Source organism: Cheilinus undulatus, linkage group 1, assembly GCF_018320785.1.
Source record: "Cheilinus undulatus linkage group 1, ASM1832078v1, whole genome shotgun sequence".
In the NCBI taxonomy this organism is placed as follows: domain Eukaryota; kingdom Metazoa; phylum Chordata; class Actinopteri; order Labriformes; family Labridae; genus Cheilinus; species Cheilinus undulatus.
Window position 1 is genome coordinate 35,019,327 of NC_054865.1, and position 22,175 is coordinate 35,041,501.

At 39.7% G+C, this 22,175-nt stretch overlaps 1 protein-coding gene across 1 annotated transcript in view; it reads left to right on the forward strand.

Moving 5' to 3' along the window:
• The window catches only part of aldh1a2 (aldehyde dehydrogenase 1 family, member A2), a 33,365-nt gene extending 14,436 nt beyond the window's left edge, over nucleotides 1–18,929 (forward strand). The window contains exons 5-13 of the mRNA XM_041788186.1: nucleotides 675–736; nucleotides 3,996–4,124; nucleotides 7,333–7,446; nucleotides 13,260–13,362; nucleotides 13,890–14,074; nucleotides 14,218–14,382; nucleotides 14,761–14,918; nucleotides 17,717–17,791; nucleotides 18,003–18,929. Coding sequence (XP_041644120.1) covers nucleotides 675–736; nucleotides 3,996–4,124; nucleotides 7,333–7,446; nucleotides 13,260–13,362; nucleotides 13,890–14,074; nucleotides 14,218–14,382; nucleotides 14,761–14,918; nucleotides 17,717–17,791; nucleotides 18,003–18,075 — 1,064 coding nt within the window. The 3' untranslated portion in view covers nucleotides 18,076–18,929. The remainder of the gene's footprint in view (nucleotides 1–674; nucleotides 737–3,995; nucleotides 4,125–7,332; nucleotides 7,447–13,259; nucleotides 13,363–13,889; nucleotides 14,075–14,217; nucleotides 14,383–14,760; nucleotides 14,919–17,716; nucleotides 17,792–18,002) is intronic.
• Nucleotides 18,930–22,175: the final 3,246 nt, after the last annotated feature.

The window sequence follows — 22,175 nt, forward strand, 5'->3', positions numbered from 1 at the left end:
TCGTTCCAAATTGAAATATAAGTCACTCTCAGGCGTCATACTTCCAAACAAACCTCACAGATACTTGAGTTCCTCCTGAAAGTCTCATGTCTTATAGGTTTATAGTTTCGCTCTCCAAACAATAACAAGCCCAGCATCCAAAAAGGTTGTCATATGAGAATCTGCAGCTCAGTTTCCTCTATCATTCTTTCACTCTATTCCATTGAAAGTTAGAATCAGTCCTGCTATTATATAAATCATGCAACATTAAGCCCTGACTGTGGTAACAAATGTATACACACATTTCTCATTATCAATTGTTTTTTTGCGGAGAATGAACAAGCATGGCACACCCTTAGTAAGTACCTCCTTTTTGCTTAAGTAATGTAAGTGGAATGAGCAAACCTTTCCAGCAAAACACCCATCTCTGTGTGACCTAAAACAGCTACACACATGCCTGTGCTGCAGGAGGCTCCAAATGTAATCTCTCACTGGGGTAAAGAAAGCAGGAATGTTGCGTGTGGATTCATTTACAAATTAACATGTTGAGTCAACAACACAGGAGGTATCAGGTGCTGACATTTTTCATCTGTTTCAGGCTTTTTTTTCCCCTTTTTTTCCAGGTTTCATACGGCTAAAGCTGGAAATAAATAACCCTGTGTTTTTTCTGTGTGTGTGTGTTTGCTGCTCCACAGATGGAGAGTATCTGACGTTTACCAGACATGAGCCCATTGGAGTTTGTGGACAAATTATCCCCGTGAGTATAACACTTCCTAAAAGAGTGACATGCATGATGGGTACATAAATGTGAAAAAAAAAGAACAGATAAGGATGTGTTTAAAGCTCCTACTTTCAGTTTGTGTTGATTTTGGTGCTATGCTTGCAAAGCAGATGGATTTGCCAGACTCCCTGTCCGTCATCAGGAAAACCCATCTTGAAAAGCTCCAATCCACAATGTTTGTGCTGTACCGAACACAGTTCAGACCAATCAACATCATTCAAAGAGAACAAGGTTCTCTCAGTATAACTAGTATAACTAAACCCCGCCCAAGCTATGGTCTGGGTTTAGTTATACTAGCTGTTTTCATTGGCTACCTCGAGTGTGATGATAAGCTTGGATATAGCTACAACACAGCTTGTTTTACCAGAACTAGACCGCGTTTTTGTACAAAATAAACAGTAAAAGCAACACTAATAGCTTTCCATGATGAAACATACAGTCACTAGAAAAAGTATGTGAACACTTTGAGATTTCTTGGATTTCTGCATAAATTGGTCATCAAATGTGTTCCGATCTTCATCTAAGTCACAACAATAGACAAACACAGTCTGCTTAAACTAATACTGCACAAAAAATGACATGTTTCCATGTTTTTATTGATCAAACCATTTAAATATTCACAGTTCAGGGTGGAAAAAGTATATGAACCCCAAGGCTAATGACTTCTCCAAGAGCTAATTGAAGCCAGGAGTCAGCCAACCTGGATTCCAATCAATGTGATGAGATTGGATGTATTGGTAAAAGCTGCCCTGCCCTATAAAACACACCAGTGTTGAATTTGCTGTTCTCAAGAAGCATTGCCTGATGTGAATCTTGCCTGGCACAAAAGAGCTCTCAGAAGACCTATGATCAAGAATTGTTGACTTGCATGAAGCTGGAAAGGGTTACAAAAGTATCTCTAAAAGCCTTGATGTTCATGTGTCCACAGTAAGACAGACTGTCTACAAATGGAGAAAGTTCAGCACTGTTGCTACTCTCCCTAGGCGTGGTCGTCCTGTAAAGTTGACTGCAAGAGCACAGCGCAGGATGCTCAATGAGGTGAAGAAGAATTCTAGAGTGTCAGCTAAAGACTTACAGAAATCTCTGGCACATGCTATCATTTGTGTTGACAAATCTACAATAAGTAAAACATTAAACAAGAATGGAGTTCATGGGAGGACACCACGGAGGAAGCCACTGCTGTCCAAAAAACACATTGCTGCACATTTGGAGTTTACAGAGAGCACCTGGATGTTCCACAGCACTACTGGCAAAATATTCTGTCCATAGCTGAAACCAAAATTGAGTTGTTTGGAAGGAACACACAATGCTATGTGTGGAGAAAAAAGGCACAGCACACCAACATCAAAACCTCATCCCAACTGTGAAATATGGTGGAGGGGCCATCATGGTTTGGGGCTGCTTTGCTGCCTCAGGGCCTGGACGGATTGCTTTCATTGACAGAAAAATGAATTCCCAATTTTATCAAGACATTTTACAGGAAAACTTAAGACCATCTATTCACCAACTGAAGCTCAACAGAGGATGGGTGATGCAACAGGACAACGACCCAAAGCATAGAAGTAAATCAACAACAGAATGGCTTCAACAGAAGAAAATACACCTTCTGGAGTGACCCAGTCAGAGTCCTGACCTCAACTCGATTGAGATGCTGTGGCATGACCTCAAGAGAGCAATGCACACCAGACATCCGAATAATATTGCTGAACTGAAACAGTTTTGTAAAGAGGAATGGTCCAAAATTCCTCATGACCATTGTGCAGGTCTGATCTGCAACTACAGGAAACGTTTGGTTGAAGTTATTGCTGCCAAAGGAGGGTCAACCAGTCATTAGCCTAGGGGTTCACATACTTTTTCCACCCTGCACTGTGAATGTTTACATGTTTTGTTCAATAAAAACATTAAAACATATCATTTTTGTGCAGTATTAGTTTAAGCAGACTGTGTTTTTCTATTGTTGTGACTTAGATGAAGATCGGAACACATTTGATGACCAATTTATGCAGAAATCCAAGAAATCTCAAAGGGTTCACATACTTTTTCTAGCGACTGTATGTTTTGGCTCTTCTGCCAACCTGCTTCAACATGAGTTTGTGATAGTTACTGGGTGTTGGTTAGTCGTACTGTGCATGGTTTAATTTAATGACTTCTATTGGAGTTAGCTTGGACTTAGCCACAGTGGTGGTTTTGTCTAAACTGGACAACATTCCTTTATTAAAACAAGAGCTAAAGGCCACACTGAAAGCCTTTGATGACAAAAAAGATGTCACTCTACTCCTTGTCTGCTTGGGCATGGGTTTGTGATCATCTAGTAGCTGCTGCTGTGGTAGTTTTTAGATTGAAAGGCAGTTATAGGAAAGTGACAGTTTAACTGGAAATGGATCACATTCTCTTTTAATACAAGCTCTAAAAGTCACACCGGAAGCTTGTCTTGGTGGTGAAGATGTTTTTGCATGTCTCCCCACTGGCCTTGGCATCAGTTTTATTTCCGTTAGCAAAATGTACCTTTTTTATCTGTGTAAATTTTGACGTATACAAGAAGTAATCAGGCCTCTTTTTGATTGTCTTGTTTTCTTTTGTAGCTAATAAAGGGGCATCATAATTATTTTAGTCTATTTGATAACAGTCAAAAACTTAAGGAGCTTTTTAAAAAAGATGTTACATGTTGCTAGTCAAGCCTGTTTGCTGAATTTCATTTGTGATTTCTAGTAATTCCCTGAATGTCACTGTTTATTCGGGTAAATCCTGCTGGCAAGCTCCAGAAATAACGCTGCCAGTCAGTTGGGGTAATAGCGAAGTGAGAGGCAGAGTAGTGTGCAGGGGGATTTAAGATGGTGGGTTAGAGGAAAGAAGAATGGTGAGAAAGCAGGAAAAGATCAAGGAGAAAGAGACACGGCCGATTGTGCAAGAGTGCAGAAAGCGTGTGGTTCTGCGTTGAGCCCCATGGGCTCCTGTGCAAAGCAGAAATAACACAGGCCTGTGTGTTGTACACTGATACGGCTTTATTGCACATGTGTTGCAATTTCCCGACTTTCTCAGAATACTGTGGGAAGAGAAAATACTGTACAAGTGCCGAGAACATTTTCTCACTTGACTATGTTTAGACAGAGTGAAAATGAGAGTAAGTGACTTAAGAGCGATGACTTATTGAGCTTGACTTGTGACCACCCAGCATGTCAGTCAGATGCATGATGTCTTTTCCTGCTTTGTGTGTGTGTGTGTGTGCGTCACGCAGTGGAACTTCCCTCTGATGATGACGGCATGGAAGCTGGGTCCAGCTCTTGCATGTGGAAACACTGTAGTCCTGAAACCTGCTGAGCAGACGCCACTCACCTGCCTCTACATCGCCGCTCTTGTCAAAGAGGTAAATTATTATTCTGTTGACCCACAATGTGTTCACAGGGCACCGTGCCAACATTCAAACACTAATACTCCAATAACTGGATCAGAATCACTTCCAGGTCTCAGTTTGCCAAGAACATAATGTTCACTCAGAATTTGGCAAACACTTCACTTGGATACTCTAATGTTAGTGTAACTGCAAGGCGATAAAAACAGATGTTTAACAAAGTGTCAGTTGTTTATTTGGTGCATCTCTTTGCTTTAATCCAGCCACAATATTTGCTCAAGTTAAAGGGCCAGATCCCCCTAAATCACCAGAAAAACATGTTTTATTACTTATTTATACTGGTGAACAATAATGCCAGTAGTCTTGACCCTGAGCTATTGAGACTTTTGCTGCGACACAAATAAGTCAGAGGACTAAAGAGTAAAATTTTTTGTCCTTAAACTTAAATGATTGTACTTTAAAACTCAGCTCAATGTCCCTGTGTTCTGGCTTGTCAGGATAGCCTGTACTTCTTTGTAAACATTTGAAATAAAAGTGTGTTTATAAGTTAAGAGTGGGTTGCACCAGCTATGTGCAATTCAGATGTAGCCTAGTTTTTAACATTAGTTCTTTAATACCACAGAGTTTATGATCTACTCACATTTAAGGTGTTAAACTGCTGGGTACCTCCAAGTAGGCTCAAGTTCTAACTTAAATCTCAGTTACCTCTTAGTAGATGTTCAGTCCTCCTTGAATGGGTCAGTGACATAAGGCTTCATTCATTGTGCTTATACCACCTGACAATTACAACTAATTTCAAATCAAACAGACAAATACTATGACACGTGTAGAAAGTGAACACATATAATTTAAAAAATAAAGTGAAAAATGTTATGGTAAAATAAAATTTAGCTGTTTTACCTTGGTTGTACTACTTGACAACAAGCACCTAAGCAAAACTGTAGCATAAGCACCAAAGCAAAACTGTAATAAATCATTTTTTTTAAATGTGAGACCTCATTTACCTTACTAGAAGTAAGATTAATTTTCTAGAGCTTTAAATGTTATTTATTTCATATATTGACACTTTTTGCCATGTCAACACCTGGCATACTGGTTGTGCCACTTAATATTTGCACCTAATTTCAACTTAAACTGGTAAATACTGAGACATTTTTGTTACTTTTTTTATTGTTAGGAAGGGGACACATTTATTTTTTAAATAAAATCAAAATTTTAATGTTTTTTTCTAGCTGTTTCACATTGGTTGTACCACCTGACACGGAAAGTGCACCTGTCTACATTGGGCTGAAAACAAAAGTTTTTATCTTTACTTGAAAAGGATCTATAAACTATTTTGCTTGGCCATGAGTACTGGAGTCAAATAAGCGATAAATTATGCCACAATCTGTTTTAATCACTTTGTAATAAAACAAAATCTCCATGATTACGATTGTACCACCCTGACATTTAAGTTGCAAATTTCAGGACAAAAGTCAGTAACTTTAAAATGATACACTTTAATCATATTTATTTATTTATTTCAAAGATTTCAACCTTAAAATCACGCCTAAGCATTCCTATATGAGTGTCTCACAATAAAAATTACATTTTTAATAGTGCCAGTAATCTCTTCATTCACTCTTAGGGTTACGCCACGTGACATTTTTGGTACATTTGGTAGAACAAGTTTATATATGCCATGAACTGATTAATTTCTTTAAAAAGAAAATGATAAATTTAGGCACAAAACATGCACATCATGCCATTGACCCAAGTACAGTTATTCTGTATCGTTTTGAAAAGTATGATAACTCAGATGAGGAGGAGGAGGAGGATAGGGTTTCACTGACTGCTGGATACCAGCAGTATATTCTCTGTAATAGATTTCAATCCTTCAAAATTGAAAAAAATACTTTTTTGGTAGTCTGACTTTTGTTTTCCATAAGAAGAGATGATTTTAGCCATGGAAAAATAAAATGGCAATAAAGTGCAACAAACACTGCTTCAAAAAATGTTTCACAGATTGGTCAAATGAAGTAAAAATTCTCATATTTGCCACAATATTTTGGTTACTTTGGACATTACACTAGTTAAGACAACCTCACATCTCTGTGGTGCAACCAATGATATAACCTAAGTAACACCTTAACTAGTTTCAGTGTAGTTTAGTTTGGACTTTACTCGTTAACTTAGGAAACTACTGATGCATCCCTGATGCAACTGGCCACTGAGTTTAAAAAAAATGTTATAACAAGATTGGGGAATCTGCACTGATGATACATCTCCCATAGGGGAATAATCACATACTTGTTGACAAGCAGTTTTCAAGTCCATGGTGAAAGTTTATTCAGAGTAAAATTTTACACCGATAATGATAGGCTCCATTTGTTTGATTCAATCATCGCTACATTGTTATTCATATCCTTTATAACAGAATCACAGTCTCTGATGTTAAAATCTAAAAAAGTGTTGCCCTGAGTATGAACAATCACTGGTTAAAAAGAAAGGTTGCATTTCCAATTGTTCCCATTCACCAACATTTCATGCATGGTTAACCCTCTGTTTTTTTTTTTAGTATATAACTGCACATAATGGTTTAAAGCAGCGTCTAACTAAGTGTGAATTAAATAAGGATTTATCACTTGTCCCTTATCATTTAACTGATAAGTTTTGGGAAGAGATCAACCTAGCTACATAGGCAGCGTCAGCATTTCTGAATGTTAAAACGGAACTAAATTGCACAGTCAGTGCTGATATTTAACAGGAAGTTGAATATCAGCACCAACACATCATAAAAAAGCACATGACAAAACACAGCAGAGCTTAATAAACAGTGCATTTTTGTTCAGTTTTCAATAAACTCATTGCAAAGTGTCATATCTGTGTAGCACTACATTGAATGGTTAATGTAAGTAGCACCAGGGTTAGTGAGTGCAGTTGTCTACACGTGAATTAGTTAAACAATATAGGAATCATACAGTACCACATGTTCATGCAGGGAAACTTTATCATACTGTACAAATCTGGGTGTCCACATCCTCCCTGTCTTCCCCCGGCCCTCCTGGCCTCGCCTCGTTTTGGAGACTATCTGTCTGCTGCCTTCGTCTTTTTGATGTTCTCTCAGCTCTCTGCTGGTAGGGAGGTTGGGTTGGGTCCGGATTCCCCCCACACCGCCTGTGGTTTTGCTTGGCTCTGCTGTCATCTCCGCTAAAGCTTGTTTCCTCTCATATTGTTTTGACAGGCCGGCTTTCCACCGGGAGTCATCAATATTTTGCCGGGATATGGGCCAACGGCAGGAGCTGCAATCGCTTCGCACATGGGCATAGACAAAGTGGCGTTCACAGGATCGACTGAGGTACGTTTGTCTTCTGAAGAGTCTCAAATCAAGAGCTGGTTACTTCTGGCTTTTGTCAACGAGTGACACAGTGACCAACATGTGCAGAGCAAAAGAGGAGGCTGGGTAACTGGGGGACATTCTGTGCATTAAAAGAAGTCTAAATGACAAACAAATGGGTTCTTACTTTAAACTGCATGCCCTGTCATTACTGCTCATGACGGGGGCTGTGATTTTATCTAGCACACATGCACATATTTGAGCCATCAGGATTGTACAAGCACATCTCTGTTTCCCTTCCACTGTCTCTGCTGTACCTTCACATAGCCTTTTTCACTGGACTAACCATCAGAACACACACAGGAAAAACCCTTGTAGCTTTGCATAACATTGGAGCAGTTAATGGGAAACTAAATCATCTCGGACACACCATGTTAGGTGTTGAGTGCTCTGATGTGTTGCAGTCCTAACACATTCCTCAGGGAATAGCCGGAGTAAGAGCAGATAACTTCTCTGCAGATCATTTATAAACATCTGTTATATCTAACTGCAGAGCAGCCCTTCCTGTAAAACCATTTACAGCCATACTAGAGTAGAATTTATATTAAAATATGATCACACTCTATTTCACATCTATTTTTGGAACATTAGTCAGGTTTATATAATTGGATTCTGGTTGTTTGTTGGAGAAGTAGAGTGAAAAGGGCCACATGGGAGAAGAAATCATAGGCTTCTTTCTCTGATAAGGGGCCAAACAGATCTAAGATTGCATCAAAATAAAGAATAAAGGTACACTAAACTTAAATTTATGTCAAACTAAGTAATGATTATACAGTATAATTTACAGTGCCTCCATCACTTCAGTGGTATAATTTGAAGAAAACATCTAATGGCTTATCCAAAGTCATGGTTTCAGTTATTTTAAAGTGATTGTAGTGTCATGGAGAATTGAAGTGATAGACAATTTATTGACCTTCATCTCTTATCATGATTGAAATTCCTCAGTCATTCAGCTGTTAGCCAATTTAAGTTTTCATTTACATTTGATATTTTTATTTTATTTTAGATATTTGAAATTATTAGAAATTAATACATTAGCTTCACATTATGTTTTCTTTGAGGATAATTTTAAAATAGTTCCTGACCTTTTACAGGCTGCTTATACTGAAAATCCTATTTGTCAAGCGCTTTGATTTATAACTCAAACACAAAGTCTTACCTTCCTTGGCTCATTAAAAGTAAATGAGCTCAAGATACGAATTGTAATTGTCAGTTATTACAACAAGAATCTGCTGCCACACTTTAATGATGATCTGTTGTCACTATGCCTTCATATGTCTGGTATCCCAGAGTGTGATTTCATATTGTGTCGTAGCATTGCAGAAGAAAGAGATTTGCATGCACACAGTACTGTTTCATGCTGCTGGCTTTGATGCTTGTCACTTTTTTGCCTCAGTTGTCCCTGTTACTACCTCAGACTCAGTGTAGTAGCAGAATGACTAAAAATATCCACTTTTTTTACACTGAACTGATTGTAGTTAGCCTGGGCTATTGTCTCAGTATTGTAAACTGTCTTAATAAAATTACCTTCTTGTAGACTCTTACTAAATGTTCATAATATTATGAAGCACCTGGATTTATAACTATCTGGGCTCAAGCCTTAGATCCTTTACCTTGCTAAGTGGAAATTATTTATTTACTCATGCAGCCATGACACATAAATTCAAGAGCAAATAAAACAGCAGCAGCAGGCTTCTGTGGTAACACCACTGCTGTGAGTCCGTCCACACAGGCAGTAGCCACTGTTGTTAACTCGCACGGTACTCCAGCAAAGTCTTCTTCTGTCCTCAGTAAAACTGGTGTTTTTTGGTCCCTCTTTCACTTAACTGTGGGAGAAAAAGTTACCAGACTTCAAGTTGCGCACAACTTTTAACTTTTGAAATTGTGCCAATACTTTGATGGACAAATGAAACAAATATTTTCTTTTTCAAAATTGCACACTGCTTCTCCCTCAGAATGTGCCTTGTAGCCTGTCTCTTCCTTTATCTGCAGCAGAGTGATCTGATCGACCTAGACAACCACTCTCCCAGAAAGCTGATTGGTTTAGGTTACATCACTCAAACAGAATGAAAAAACACACCTGCTGAGTTACAGTCCACAGAGAACAAAGGATTTTTGAAAATAAAGATTTCATAGAGCGTGCTTTTGTATGAACATGATGATCTATGGTTCATCATTACACCTCTGTTATATCTATAGCAGGTCAAACGTTTACGGGTGTAAAAGTCCCTCTTATAAGTGGAAATTTAAAAGGGGCTACTGTCACATGCTTAACATGATGGATAAGCTCCGAGTAGACCTTTCTTCATGACTGTTGACTCTTCTTGTATGATGGTATCTGTGCCAGCTTTTCAAATGTGCTCATTACAGATACTCTCATTTCATTCTAAAACAGGAAAACATTAGAGACATGAAACATACTGTCAAAGATAACAATAATCCAGAATTTCTAGATCTGTATCTAATCTGGTTAAAATGGGACATGTTATTGGTTGCCAAACCATGACTTAGTGATTCCTCATTTGAACAGAGATTTTACTTGGAAAATGAAAAGTACAAAATCATTTTGTAAATGTATCCTGTAATCAATGGCTCCAACATTGTGTCATAATGATTTCAAACCACAAACATTAAACAAACATTTTCCTATTGTCATCCCGTTTCTCGAACACCCCATCAGTGCGTGCATGCGAGCTTACAAAATATACCTTCTATCACAAACAACTTCTTTGTTTTATCATCCCATCCTGATTGAACATTTCCTTTGTGAGTGGCCCAGTTTGTTTTTTTTTTACTAGTTTTCCTGTTGTTTCATGTGGTCTGGAATCAATTACTGAGCGAGTGAGCCCATGCTGTAAGAGACTGCTGATGCCCAGACAGTGAATCACTGTACTGTAGTAGCTTTGGTGGGAGATGCTAGCTAGAAACCACAGCATCTTCTCACAGGGATGAAGGTGGTGGTAAATCTACAGGTGTATTTTAGGTCCCAACTCATCCTGGTACTCACTCACATGTGGCTGTGACTCCACACAGAGGATCCTTTTCAGCCCAGCATGTTTCCTTTACCCCTGAATAAACACATGCTAAGCTTCCCTTAGTCAGCCCCTCCGTGTTTCTGATCAAAGACAGACAAAACACATCAGGAACAAGAAGCCCAGCCAAGGATACTGTTGTTTTTATACAACTTCAGTACCAACACAACACAGCAGCAGTTTGTTTCCTCGCTGATTCTTCTAAATTGTTTTTTTAAACATCTCAAAGTGCCTGAGACACAAGAAAAGATAGTAAGAGAAGATGAGTCTTTTCCATAAGAGGTGGGGGGATATTTGCCTCAACACGGAAAGGGTATTTTTCCACTTCATCCTGTCAGTTCTGTTGGAAAATAAAACAGGCTGTGTGAGTAACAGGAAGATGAATACTTGTTTAGGGTGTAGGGGTTGTGAGGGAGGTGTGTTGGGTTTCTCAGGCTTCTTATCTTGCTGTTATCTAGACTAAAAACAGTATGTCATGACAGAAAATATATCAGTTAAACGGCTCATTCCACTTATGAAACTCAACACCAGGGGAATACGTTTAATGTGTTAAATCATTTGGTTTATAAATTACCTTTCTAAAGTTAGGACCAAACATATTCACAACCTTGTCCTAGTAGTCTTGAGGATTATTTGGAAAAGTACTTTTGCTTTCTTGGAAGGCTGTCATTTTCTTTACGTTTTAAGCAGGCTAGCATCCTTGTTAGCTTAGCATAGTGTAGTTTAGCATACTTGGGTGTGATAATAGTAAAGAGGAAAAAGTCATCTTAGTCATCACACACTAGATGATTTTAAAAACCACAGACATGAGGACAATTTAAAACAACTTTTCAGGTTAAATCCTCTGAGTGCACAAACTAGACAACTCAGCCCGACCGTCAGACCACTGCAGACCACACATACGCCAATCAACTACCTCACGGAGAAATTTCCCAAACATGAGATTTAGCAGAATTCACATGATCAAATGAGACTTGAGAAAACAACAAACATGGATTAATATCAATATCCTCAGCTGGCAGTCCGTCCTCTACAGGCTGTCCTATCATGCGTTTCAGTTGTTGCAAAATTCATAAAATTAGGAAAAGAATCAAGGTGAAATCCTGGCTGGAACAAAGGTAGCGTGTTTATGTTTGTGTGCCATGGCAGGATGTAATGTCTGGCCGTTGACCCTGCCTGGTCTCCTCACTCTCAGTAGTTGTGGGTATTCTGTCTGAGGCACTATGACCTAGACTCATGAAAAAAAAGTTGTAAAGTATGGTGATCATACTCAATGTGTGTGATAACTTTTTGCAAGTCCATTTACAGTACCAATGAACCACTGATCATAGGTTGTCCTTCACTTCCTGTCCCACATCTGACATTTGCATGTCAAACAACCTATAGTAAAATGGAAAAGTGGGTGAGTGATGGAAAAATAGGAACCTCTGTAAAGTTTTTAACTACAAGGAAATAAGCTACAAGACTAAAACTGTGTTTTGAACAAGGCCAAATTACCATTAAACTTAGGTCTTGTCCACATGTAGGTGGGTATTTTTAAAACCAGAGGTTTTTCCTTAACCGTATAAAAAAGATCCCACACGCGCAGCATTTTAAAAACATCTGCGTCCGATGTTTTCGGCTGTTCTTTACTGTGTGGGTTAAGCGGCTTACTTACACACAGGAATAATGTTCTTGACCTGTGAAAATTCTTTCACCATTCCCCGAAATGACTGTTTCATTTTCAAAGTTGTCCTATTGACCTGAATCAGGTCTCGTCCAAACACGCAGCGTTGGTGGTGGGGTTTGTGTCTTTCTAGTGTTGCATGAAGCAGCAGCGACCTACATAGTCCATTCAGGCATCTCTGTTCATCAAATCGAGCAATTGTGTGTGGATGTGTAAGCATATCTAAAGTTCTGTGGCATGTCCAGTTAGCAGGTTTGTAGGGAGGGTCAAAACTCAGAGAAACCTCTGTTTTAATGAATACCTGCCTACATGTGGACAAGTCCTTAATAGAGGTTCCTTGGTTTTTGTAGATAGTCATAGCCCCAAGTGGACACTGGAGGAGCTGCAGCTTTTTACACCCACATTGGCCTAATTTTTCAACAGCAGAGGTTCTCGCTTGATTTTGGCCTATGTCAAACTAATGATTAGTTTAATTTTTTTTTTTTATGATAATACAAATCCATAGCTGTGTGTGAAGTTCTGTTGATATGTAAATGTAATATGATGTATGGCTGAGGAGGTAGAATAAGCACAAATAATAACATGTTCCTGATGTTTATTATGTTACTCTTTTTAATATCTCCTCCTAAATGTATGATTCATTAGTAAGACTTTGGCATTTGTTATGTTTTCGTCTTTATAAGACGTAATAGGATTATCGGAGGATAACAAAAAACCACAGCAAATCCCTCGACGCTCTTCATATTGACACAACAGATTCCCTCCTCCCGCCCTACACGTATCAGATAGTCGGCCGACAGAGCACCACCCACACACCTTGTGGTTACTCTTTCCTGCCCTTCATTAGAAATCAGATGCAGTTTCCAGCTGAAACATCATTTATGTTCTTGTTTCTGTCTCCAAAAGCCTGTAATAGATATTCATTCTGTGTCTTTGCAGAACTCATGTTTCAGCTGGTGTGTTCCCTGTTTGGAGCTAACCAACCTCTCTAAGCTATTTTAATGGCTCCAGCTGATTTACTGATCTGGCTGCTGGCCGGCATCTGTGAGTAAACCCATGCTCTGTTTCCTCTTCAGGTCGGCAAGCTGATTCAAGAAGCAGCTGGAAAGAGTAACCTGAAGAGAGTGACGCTTGAGCTGGGAGGAAAGAACCCCAACATCATCTTTGCAGATGCTGATTGTAAGTTTTCAAGTCATGTTTTAGGAGGTCAGCCACTTTGGCTGTTTTCTTTCGTTATGCTACGCTCACGACCTTTAATCTGTGGATAAACAGTTATGCACAGATAATACTTAAATGCTCATGAGCTTTGTGTTGCTATGAAAACCTGTGGATGGATGGGTTTCATATAAATTCTAAGTGGCTCACCAAAATGGGGGTGCCGAGGCTTTCAAATGCTTTCAGCAGCCGTGAGAGGGGCTCCCAAAGGCCTGTAAATCAGGAGAATGGATCCTGACTCAGTCGGGTGCCTCAGCCGAGACCCATAAATCACAGGGGTCCATTAACCCTTCGTGCACAACAGCAGGGTGCTGTCTCTCAGGTGTCAGGTATCAGATTTGCACAGGATAGCTCCAGTAAATATTGGGTCCAATTTTGTAACGTTATTGTGCAGACATTACTTGAAGTATCTGAATAATTATTTTGTATTTCTCTATATATGCTGTCAGTTTTATGTAACTATTAATGAGCTACTGTTTCCTTTTTCCTAGTGGATCTGGCTGTGGAACAGGCCCACCAGGGTGTGTTTTTCAACGCAGGCCAGTGCTGCACGGCAGGCTCTCGTATCTTTGTGGAGGAGCCTATATATGAGGAGTTTGTTAGAAGGAGTGTGGAGAGAGCCAAGAGGAGGATAGTGGGCAGCCCCTTTGACCCCACCACTGAGCAGGGTCCACAGGTTAGCACTACAGATCTATAGATCTGTGAAAACAAGCAGAACTTTTTCTGTGTCTCCTTTTTCATTCACTTGTTTCTAGTTAGCTTTTGCCATTTATTGTATCAGTATTTTTATCTCATACAAAGTCTGTTCTGCCTCCACAGATCAGCCGGGAGCAGCACAGCCGTGTGTTGGAATTTATCCAGAGTGGCATCAGTGAAGGAGCCAAGCTGGAGTGTGGAGGCAAAGCTCTGGGTTTAAAAGGCTTCTTTATTGAGCCTACTGTTTTCTCTAATGTGAGGGATGACATGCGCATTGCCAGAGAGGAGGTAAAGTGATAAAGAATAGGTTTTGTTAACTCCATCTCAGTTCATGCGGTCATACGTGTGCTAGTCAAATTAATGAACAAGAAAAAATGTTTCATTCAGGCGATTTTTTCTGCATTATTTTGGCATACGTCAAGTACAGAAGAGTTTTTAGCGCTCTATACTGAAATGAACAGAAATTAAAGTTACTACTGATGGATTAACACATGGATGTTGGCTAATTTAAAAGCCTGTAAACATTTTTGTTTAAATTCATAAATAACATTTTGTGTCAGAAATCTGTCAGCAGAGTAACTAGTTAGATACATATTGTTATAAAGACTGAGAATAAGTAGGTTTAGCGTGTGCAACAAATACATTAATGTCCTGCTGTGTGTGCAGATTTTTGGCCCAGTCCAGCAGATCATGAAGTTCAAAACTATCGAGGAAGTGATAGAGAGAGCCAACAACACAGAGTATGGTTTGGCTGCGGCTGTATTCACCAATGACATCAACAAAGCCATGACCATATCCACCGCCATGCAGGCTGGTACTGTCTGGTAAGTTTCATCTGATGCTGTGTCTCTAGCTGCATCCACTAATATTCATCATGTGGGACGTATCAACTGTTACAGCCTCTGGCACCCAGAAACTGACGACTGGCGACATGCCACTTCACTATTATTACACAAGCTGCGAAAAAAAAACAAAAAAAAAAACGTTTCCTTTCTTTTCCCCTTTTTTTCCTCCAAGCTCTGACATTCAAGACATAAAAGTATCAAAAAACAATATACCAGAGCAAGACAACGTGCAGTGCGTAGATCTTAAATGTAAACTGAAACCCTAATTTTATAATTTGTAGAAATGAAATGGTCATAAAATGTGTTCTTCTAGGGTTCACCTTAAATTGTTTGGTTTTGTTTTGTAATTGTGTGCAGATGGCTGCGAGTATGGATAGAGTTATAGCTAACATACATCATCTGCCAAGAACTTTTCATTCTTTGTCATACTTGACTGCAATCCCCCTAACCCAAGGAAACATGTTTCTACCCTGTCCTTCAGTTTTGATGCTGTCCAATCATACCACTTCTTTTCTTCCGTTTAGGGCTTTGGTATTTTAAGACCAAATTATGCCTTTTTTTCCTCTGCCAAAGAAAAAAATCCCTACCATTCCTCACTGTTTATATAATTTAAACTTAGCCCAAAAAGTAGATCATTTGTGTTTGTTATTTCTTTGTTGTAAAAATGCTTTTTGATTTATTTTTGGTTTATTTTACTTTTAAGTGGTACCACATTTGTAAGGAACATGATTTTGTGGGATGAGCAGCAGAGCTGAGTATGTGGGTTGCACCCATGAAAAATGTGCCAAACCTTCTCTGCCAATGCCAAACAGCTTATTCTGCTATTGACTCTTGTTTGGTGGATCAGATGATTTAAGTCTGAAGAAAGACAACATATTGGCAATTTAACAATTCATTAATTTAACAAACAGGAGCCTCAGTAGTGTGTGGAAGAACCATACACAGCCACAACAGCCTGGCGCCTCCTCCTCATGCTGGTCACCAGCTTGGTCACACACTGCTGGTCACACAACCAGCATTTATAACAAGTCAGCCAATGTGGTTGTGTTGGTCACTCTGGCATGGACTGCACGCCCAAGCTGATCCTTCATTTGTTCACTGGGGTTTATGTTAGACCTGCTGGCAAGCCGTTCCATCCTCTCCACTTCCAAATTCTGGAGGTAGTCTCTGATAAACCCCGCTCTGTGGGGGCGAGCGTTATCATCTTGGAGGATAGAGTTTGGTCCCAGACTGTGGAGATATAAGATTGCCACAGGTTGTAGGATCTCATCTCAGGATAGCTCAGTGGGTTACACCACTGACTTTATATGGTAGATTATAGGTTATATGGTAGATGGTTTGCAGTCAGTCAGTACGTAACCAATACCCAGTTTGGGCCCTTGGGCAAGGTCCTTAACTCCCTGAACACCTAGGATGTGTACCTGTCAGATGTACGTTGCTTTAGATAAAAGCATCTGCTAAACACCATTGTAACATTGTGATATCCCTATGCATTGTGAATGCCTCCAATGATGACAATCAGGCACCTGATTATCAGTACCTGGGATACCAGAATCTCAAAACAAGAGTCAATAACAACAGTAGAACAAGCTGTTTAATATTGACTGAGAAGATCTGGCAAATTTTTCAAGGGCACAAACCACATACTCAGCTCTGCTGCTCATCCCACAAATGCATGTTTGTTACAAATGTGGCACCAATTAAAAGGGAAAGGGAACAGGCTTTCCAACACTATAACATTTATGGACAAGAAGGATTGTTACAACAGAGAACTAATCTACTAAACACACCTTTCCTTACTCTTTGTTTATAAGTTAATAACCAATGAGTCATCTAAGGACAACCTGTTTTTACATATAACTTAATACATTTTGTTTCAAAATTGAATAATTCTGTCAGCTTGGCTTGTACAGAAATATACAGAACACCATATTGTTTTATAGAAATATTCACCTGTTTTTTTTGACATCCTAACAGTGATACATTTTTGGCCACCGAGTTGTCCACTACAGCTCCTTGTAATCTGCAACACTTTATCACACTTATTATGTATTAGATAAAGAAATAACCTCCTGTGTTTTATCTTAAGAGCTGTTTGAAGTAGTGAAGCATGTGAACCTAGGACCAGTTTGTCTTGTATGTAAGCTAAATGTGCTGGCTAATAGCACTAGCGTCCTATTTATAACACAGACAGAATCTAGTCTTATCTTTGTCTTGGAGAGGAAACAGGAGGGACATTTCCAAAATGGTTCGATTGGAACGTGTATTCCATTTATGCCTTTAAGAAATGTATCTCAACACAAAGCAGGAAATACTTTATCTTCTTTCACTGAGTAAAAGTTCACTGCCTCCTGTTTTAAATTTCTTAAAGTAAATGATTTGACAAAGCTGTCTGTGTGTAAATGTTTGCATCACTGAATCTTGAAACTTCTTATCCACTTAATGGTCTACTCAGTGTGATATTTTTCCATTTTTATGCTGACTTTCTTGGTTTTCCTGCTTCTAGACACATCTGTACTTTTTTTCCCAGACTGCAGCAGATAATAAATCCAGAAATATACAACTTGACAACTTTCACTAGTGTTTGTTCAAAGAAAATGGGATTATGTTGTTAAATCCAAAAAATTTGAAAAATACCTCAAATGAAAACAATAACTTTTGACATCTGTGTTACAGTTTTAATACTCCTGCTCTGGACAAAACTGTGCTCCTTTTTACAATAACAAGCCTAAGGAGTCAAGCACACAAGAGTGATCAATGTTTTGTATATTTCCCAGGATAAACTGCTTCAACGCTCTGAGCACACAGTGTCCATTTGGAGGTTATAAAATGTCTGGCAATGGGCGTGAATTGTGAGTATGACTTGGTTTTCTGCCTGCTCAATGTGATAGACTTTGTGTTTTGATAAACTAATTCCAAAAGTTGCAGAACATGGTGTAAATCTTTATCTAAGATAAAGAAGATATGGCAGCACTTCTGATACAGGAGCTTCCAGCAGTAAACGATGCATGATTTAATATTTTAAGCCGTGTTTAGATCTCTCTCTCTCGTGTCTGATTTCAGGGGAGAAAACGGCTTGAAAGAGTACTCAGAAGTGAAGACCATCACAATGAAGATGGTTGCCAAGAACTCTTAAGGCAGCCTGACTTATTTTTTGGGAGGAGGTAGCATCTTCCTCACGATCATCGCCGCATCTTGTCGGTCCGTCCACGGTGGCAAACCATATTCACCACTCAGACTAGTTATCTCCATGGTAACTGCAGGCTGTGACCACACGCTGCCCTCCCAGTTCCTCCATCAACTCTGCATTGCTCGCCAAGGACAGTCAGCCATTCCCTGTCCAGCTCTCTCCAGTTTGTGGACTGTCTCTAGTCTAACTGACTATTACTGAACTACCCACCCTATAATGTATACCTCCTTCACTAACTACTCTAAAGCACTCACAGATATCACGTGGGAGGCTGTTGTGACTGCAAGACCCTAATAATGACCCCCTACTCCCCGCCACTAAACCCTCCTCCTCCCCTCAGATGCTGGATGCTCAGAGACTCAGTCGCCGCACTTGCAATCAAACCTTTACAAGCAACTTGTCATGTGTTGGGAGGCTTTTTTTTTCTCTGTACTGTGCGGCATGATCGACAAAAACCTCAAGTGTCATTGTCTTGGTAGAATTTATGCAAGCATGTCAGCTCATTCAAGACCACTGATACGAATGGATGAAATGTTAATTCAGAATTTAAAATTTGATCTCTAATTGTCTTTGTTTATATTTTAGCTTGTACGACTAAACACTGTATGTCAACCATTGACTGATGTAAACGTGAAGATTTTAACCTCTAAGAAGCATTTTACTCTCACCTGCTAAGAGAGGAGTAGATGTATTTTAAACAGTATGTAACTGATTTTCATTGATGTCCATCTATGTTTATGTTTATACAATCATATGCTATAAAATTGTAAAATGGCCGTATGTTTTTTCAGTAAAAACTTTTTTACTGGACAACTTCTCGGTGAGTGTTTACTCAGTTACACTGCATAGAAACCATGAATCCCTTAACATGTCTACATTGATATGATCAGATATAAAGAGCTTTAATGAACCTTACAGACCTGTGACACACACAATCACATAATTATCAAAATTATAAACAAAAAGCTTGTGTTGATAAATCTCATCCAGAGACACAGTGATACTCAACACGTGGCTCTTGAGCCACATGTTGCTCTTTTGTGATGACTTGTGGATCTTAAATCTTACTTGAAAAATAATTCCTCCAGAAAACCCTTAGAAATGATCCGTTTCAAGTCACATCAATCATTTTGTTTCCTGCACTTGAACAGAGGGCTTTAAAGCTACTGTATAAGCTCCTCAAATTATTTTATTGTGTACTAGCCTTCATTTGTTCGATTTTTAAAAATACTTAACATTGGATGATTTTACATCCATGATCACTGACTACTTACTGTAGGAACTAGGATGCTTACATGATGGAGCTTGTATAGCACTTTTTGAGATTGTCTGACTCCTGAAAGTGCTTTATACACTGTCACATTTACCCATCACACACTGATGGCAAGAGCTGTTATGAAAACTGGCCATCAGTATTGATTCATACGTATTCACAAACTGCTGATACAGCAGTGGGAGTGATTTGGGGTTCACCGTCTTGCCCAAGAACACATCAACATGTGACTGCAGGAGCTGGGGATCGTGCCTCCAACCTTGTGGTTGAGAGACAACCAACTCTACCACTGATGCACAGCTGCCCAAAGAGGTTTAGCTATCCAAAAATATTGCATTAATATTGCAAGTAATTGCTGTCAGCAGACAATATGCTATTTCTGTTGTGTGTGCGTCAGCCCGACTCACTGGTAGAGAAGCACTGTTGTTCCTGTCTGGAAGAGAAAGTGTGATGTGTGAGAGTGTAAACACTACAGGGGAATTACACTTCTCTCAGTACCAGGAAAGGCCTACACTGATACTGCTGAACAGGAACCGTGATCTGCTGCTTCAGCACCAGTGGCCTGAACATCCTGCACTTCAGGTCCTCACTGAGTGCTTCCAGGAATTCAGTAGAGGGTTACTTGCAGCCTATGTTAACTAACTGCTCAACTTGGTGAGTAGAGAGGCCATCTGGAGGATTCTGGAGCTCCGCTGAATCCCACGATTGCTCATCCAGCTGATGTCTGCCCTATTCTGGTACAGAGAGTGCTGTGAAGTGTGGTGGCTCTACCTCTGACTTCTTCCCAGTTGATTCTGGGGAGAGGTAGCCCCTACACTCTTTAGTGCCTGTTAGACTGGATAATGGGGTGGGAAACGGGGGCAGCGAACTATGGAGTATCATTTGCCGATGTCCACATCACTGATCTGGACTTTGCTCTTGACTTGCTGAGGAAACTGAAGCGTTGGGAATGCACGTCTCCTGGGCCAAAACATAGATCCAGACATGGGGATGCTTTGGATGCTGCTATCTAATCTGTTTCTGTGAATTGTGAGAGTGTGAAAGTTGTAGAGCAGTTTATCTACTTTGGCAGTGTAACCAATCCATCTGCTTAATGTGAATCTGAGATCAACAGCAGACTTTGACTCATGTATGGGGCGATGGGTTCACTGAGCAAGTGGCATTCCTTGTATCTGAGAAGAGCCAGTCTTTTAGTCCTTGGTCCTTCCAGTCCAACTACACTCTTGTGAGGCCTGGACATTGACTGATGGACAGAGCTGGACTCTTTTGTGACAACTCTCTTCGATGCCTTTTTGGGTATCATTGGCAAGACCATGTCTAATGCTAACGTGGTCAGAAAAGGGATATAGTAATGGGTCAGCTGCCTGATACGGCAGCTGTGCCTTTACAGGCACCTGGCACCCTTTCCTGGGCCTGATCCAGCTCACCACATACTGGGTGCCCAGTGGGCTGGTCCAGACGCAAGGGGTGGCCGTGTGCATCGTGAAGGGGGCAGCTGGGAAGATACCTGGAGAAATGGGGCATCAGGCCTGGAGGATGACCTTCAGGAGGCCAGAGAAGTACAGGACCAAGGTTGAGGCAGTGAAGTGCCAAACAGCAAATGCACCCATGCCTGACCTGACTGCTGTGTGCCTCAAGCTAGAGTTGGCTTTAACTGGAATGTTGTACTTGAATGTTTTTCAGAGAAACCTTTAATGAATCTTGTTTATTCCAACACACACAACTTTAGCAGGTCTGTTTTCTTTGAAATGGAAGTATTTTGCAAATCCCAGAATCACAGTTCTCTGGTGTTACTTCCTGTCTGTTATGGAAACCAAAAGTTTTCTTGTGTAGTTAAGAAAGAGAAGTAATAGCCTACTTTTACATCCTGAATGAGGGTACTCAGAGGCAAACAGGACACAGTGAGCCTTTTATTGAAAAATTCTGATGGTGACTTTTAAATGCAGCGGTAACATTTTCTATTTTAAAACTCAGAGCAAATCTTCTATTGTCTCTTTACATGACTCCTGTGTTTCTCTTGGCTCTAATGTCTGGGCAGGAAAATTAATGAAATAAAATTTGAATGTCTTTTTCATGTTGGATATTTTAATATTTCACATCAGCAAAAGCACAGTTGTGTAAACTTAAGTGAATGGTTGCTGAAATATATTTAATTGCTTTGTTTTCAGAGTAGGCTACTGTTAATCACTCCCAAGATTTTCTACAAATCTACTATGACAAATCTCTATTTTCTTTTTCTTTTTTTTTAATATATTTTTTGGAGGACTTTGCCTCTATTTTGATAGGACAGCTAAAGCGAGACAGAAAAATATGGGCAGAGAGAGTGGGAGAAGACATACACCAAGCAGCTCCAGGATCAGGATTCAACCCTGTGACCAGTGTGTTGAGGACTCTGGCCTCTGAACAAGGGTGCCTGCTCCACTATCTGAGCTAAAGTGGGTGCTGGACACATCTCAGTTCTAAATAAATTGTGAAACATTGACGACATACATGTAAGCAGATTTAAAGCTTGACATTAGGAGATGAGACTTTTTTCATGAAGTGGGTAGTCGACTGGTTGATTCATCAGTTTCAGTTGTTGGTACACATGAAATGACCCTGACTGAAGGAAATTAGTAAAATTAAAGTTCAGAGGTTACAGACTGGTGACATCTGATATTTCTATGCACAACATGAGACCTTGTTATTTAGGACATGATAAAGTAAGACATGTTGGAGACACTGAGCAAAACACTGTAAAACAAAGGAGGAAGAGATACAAATGAATGCAGAA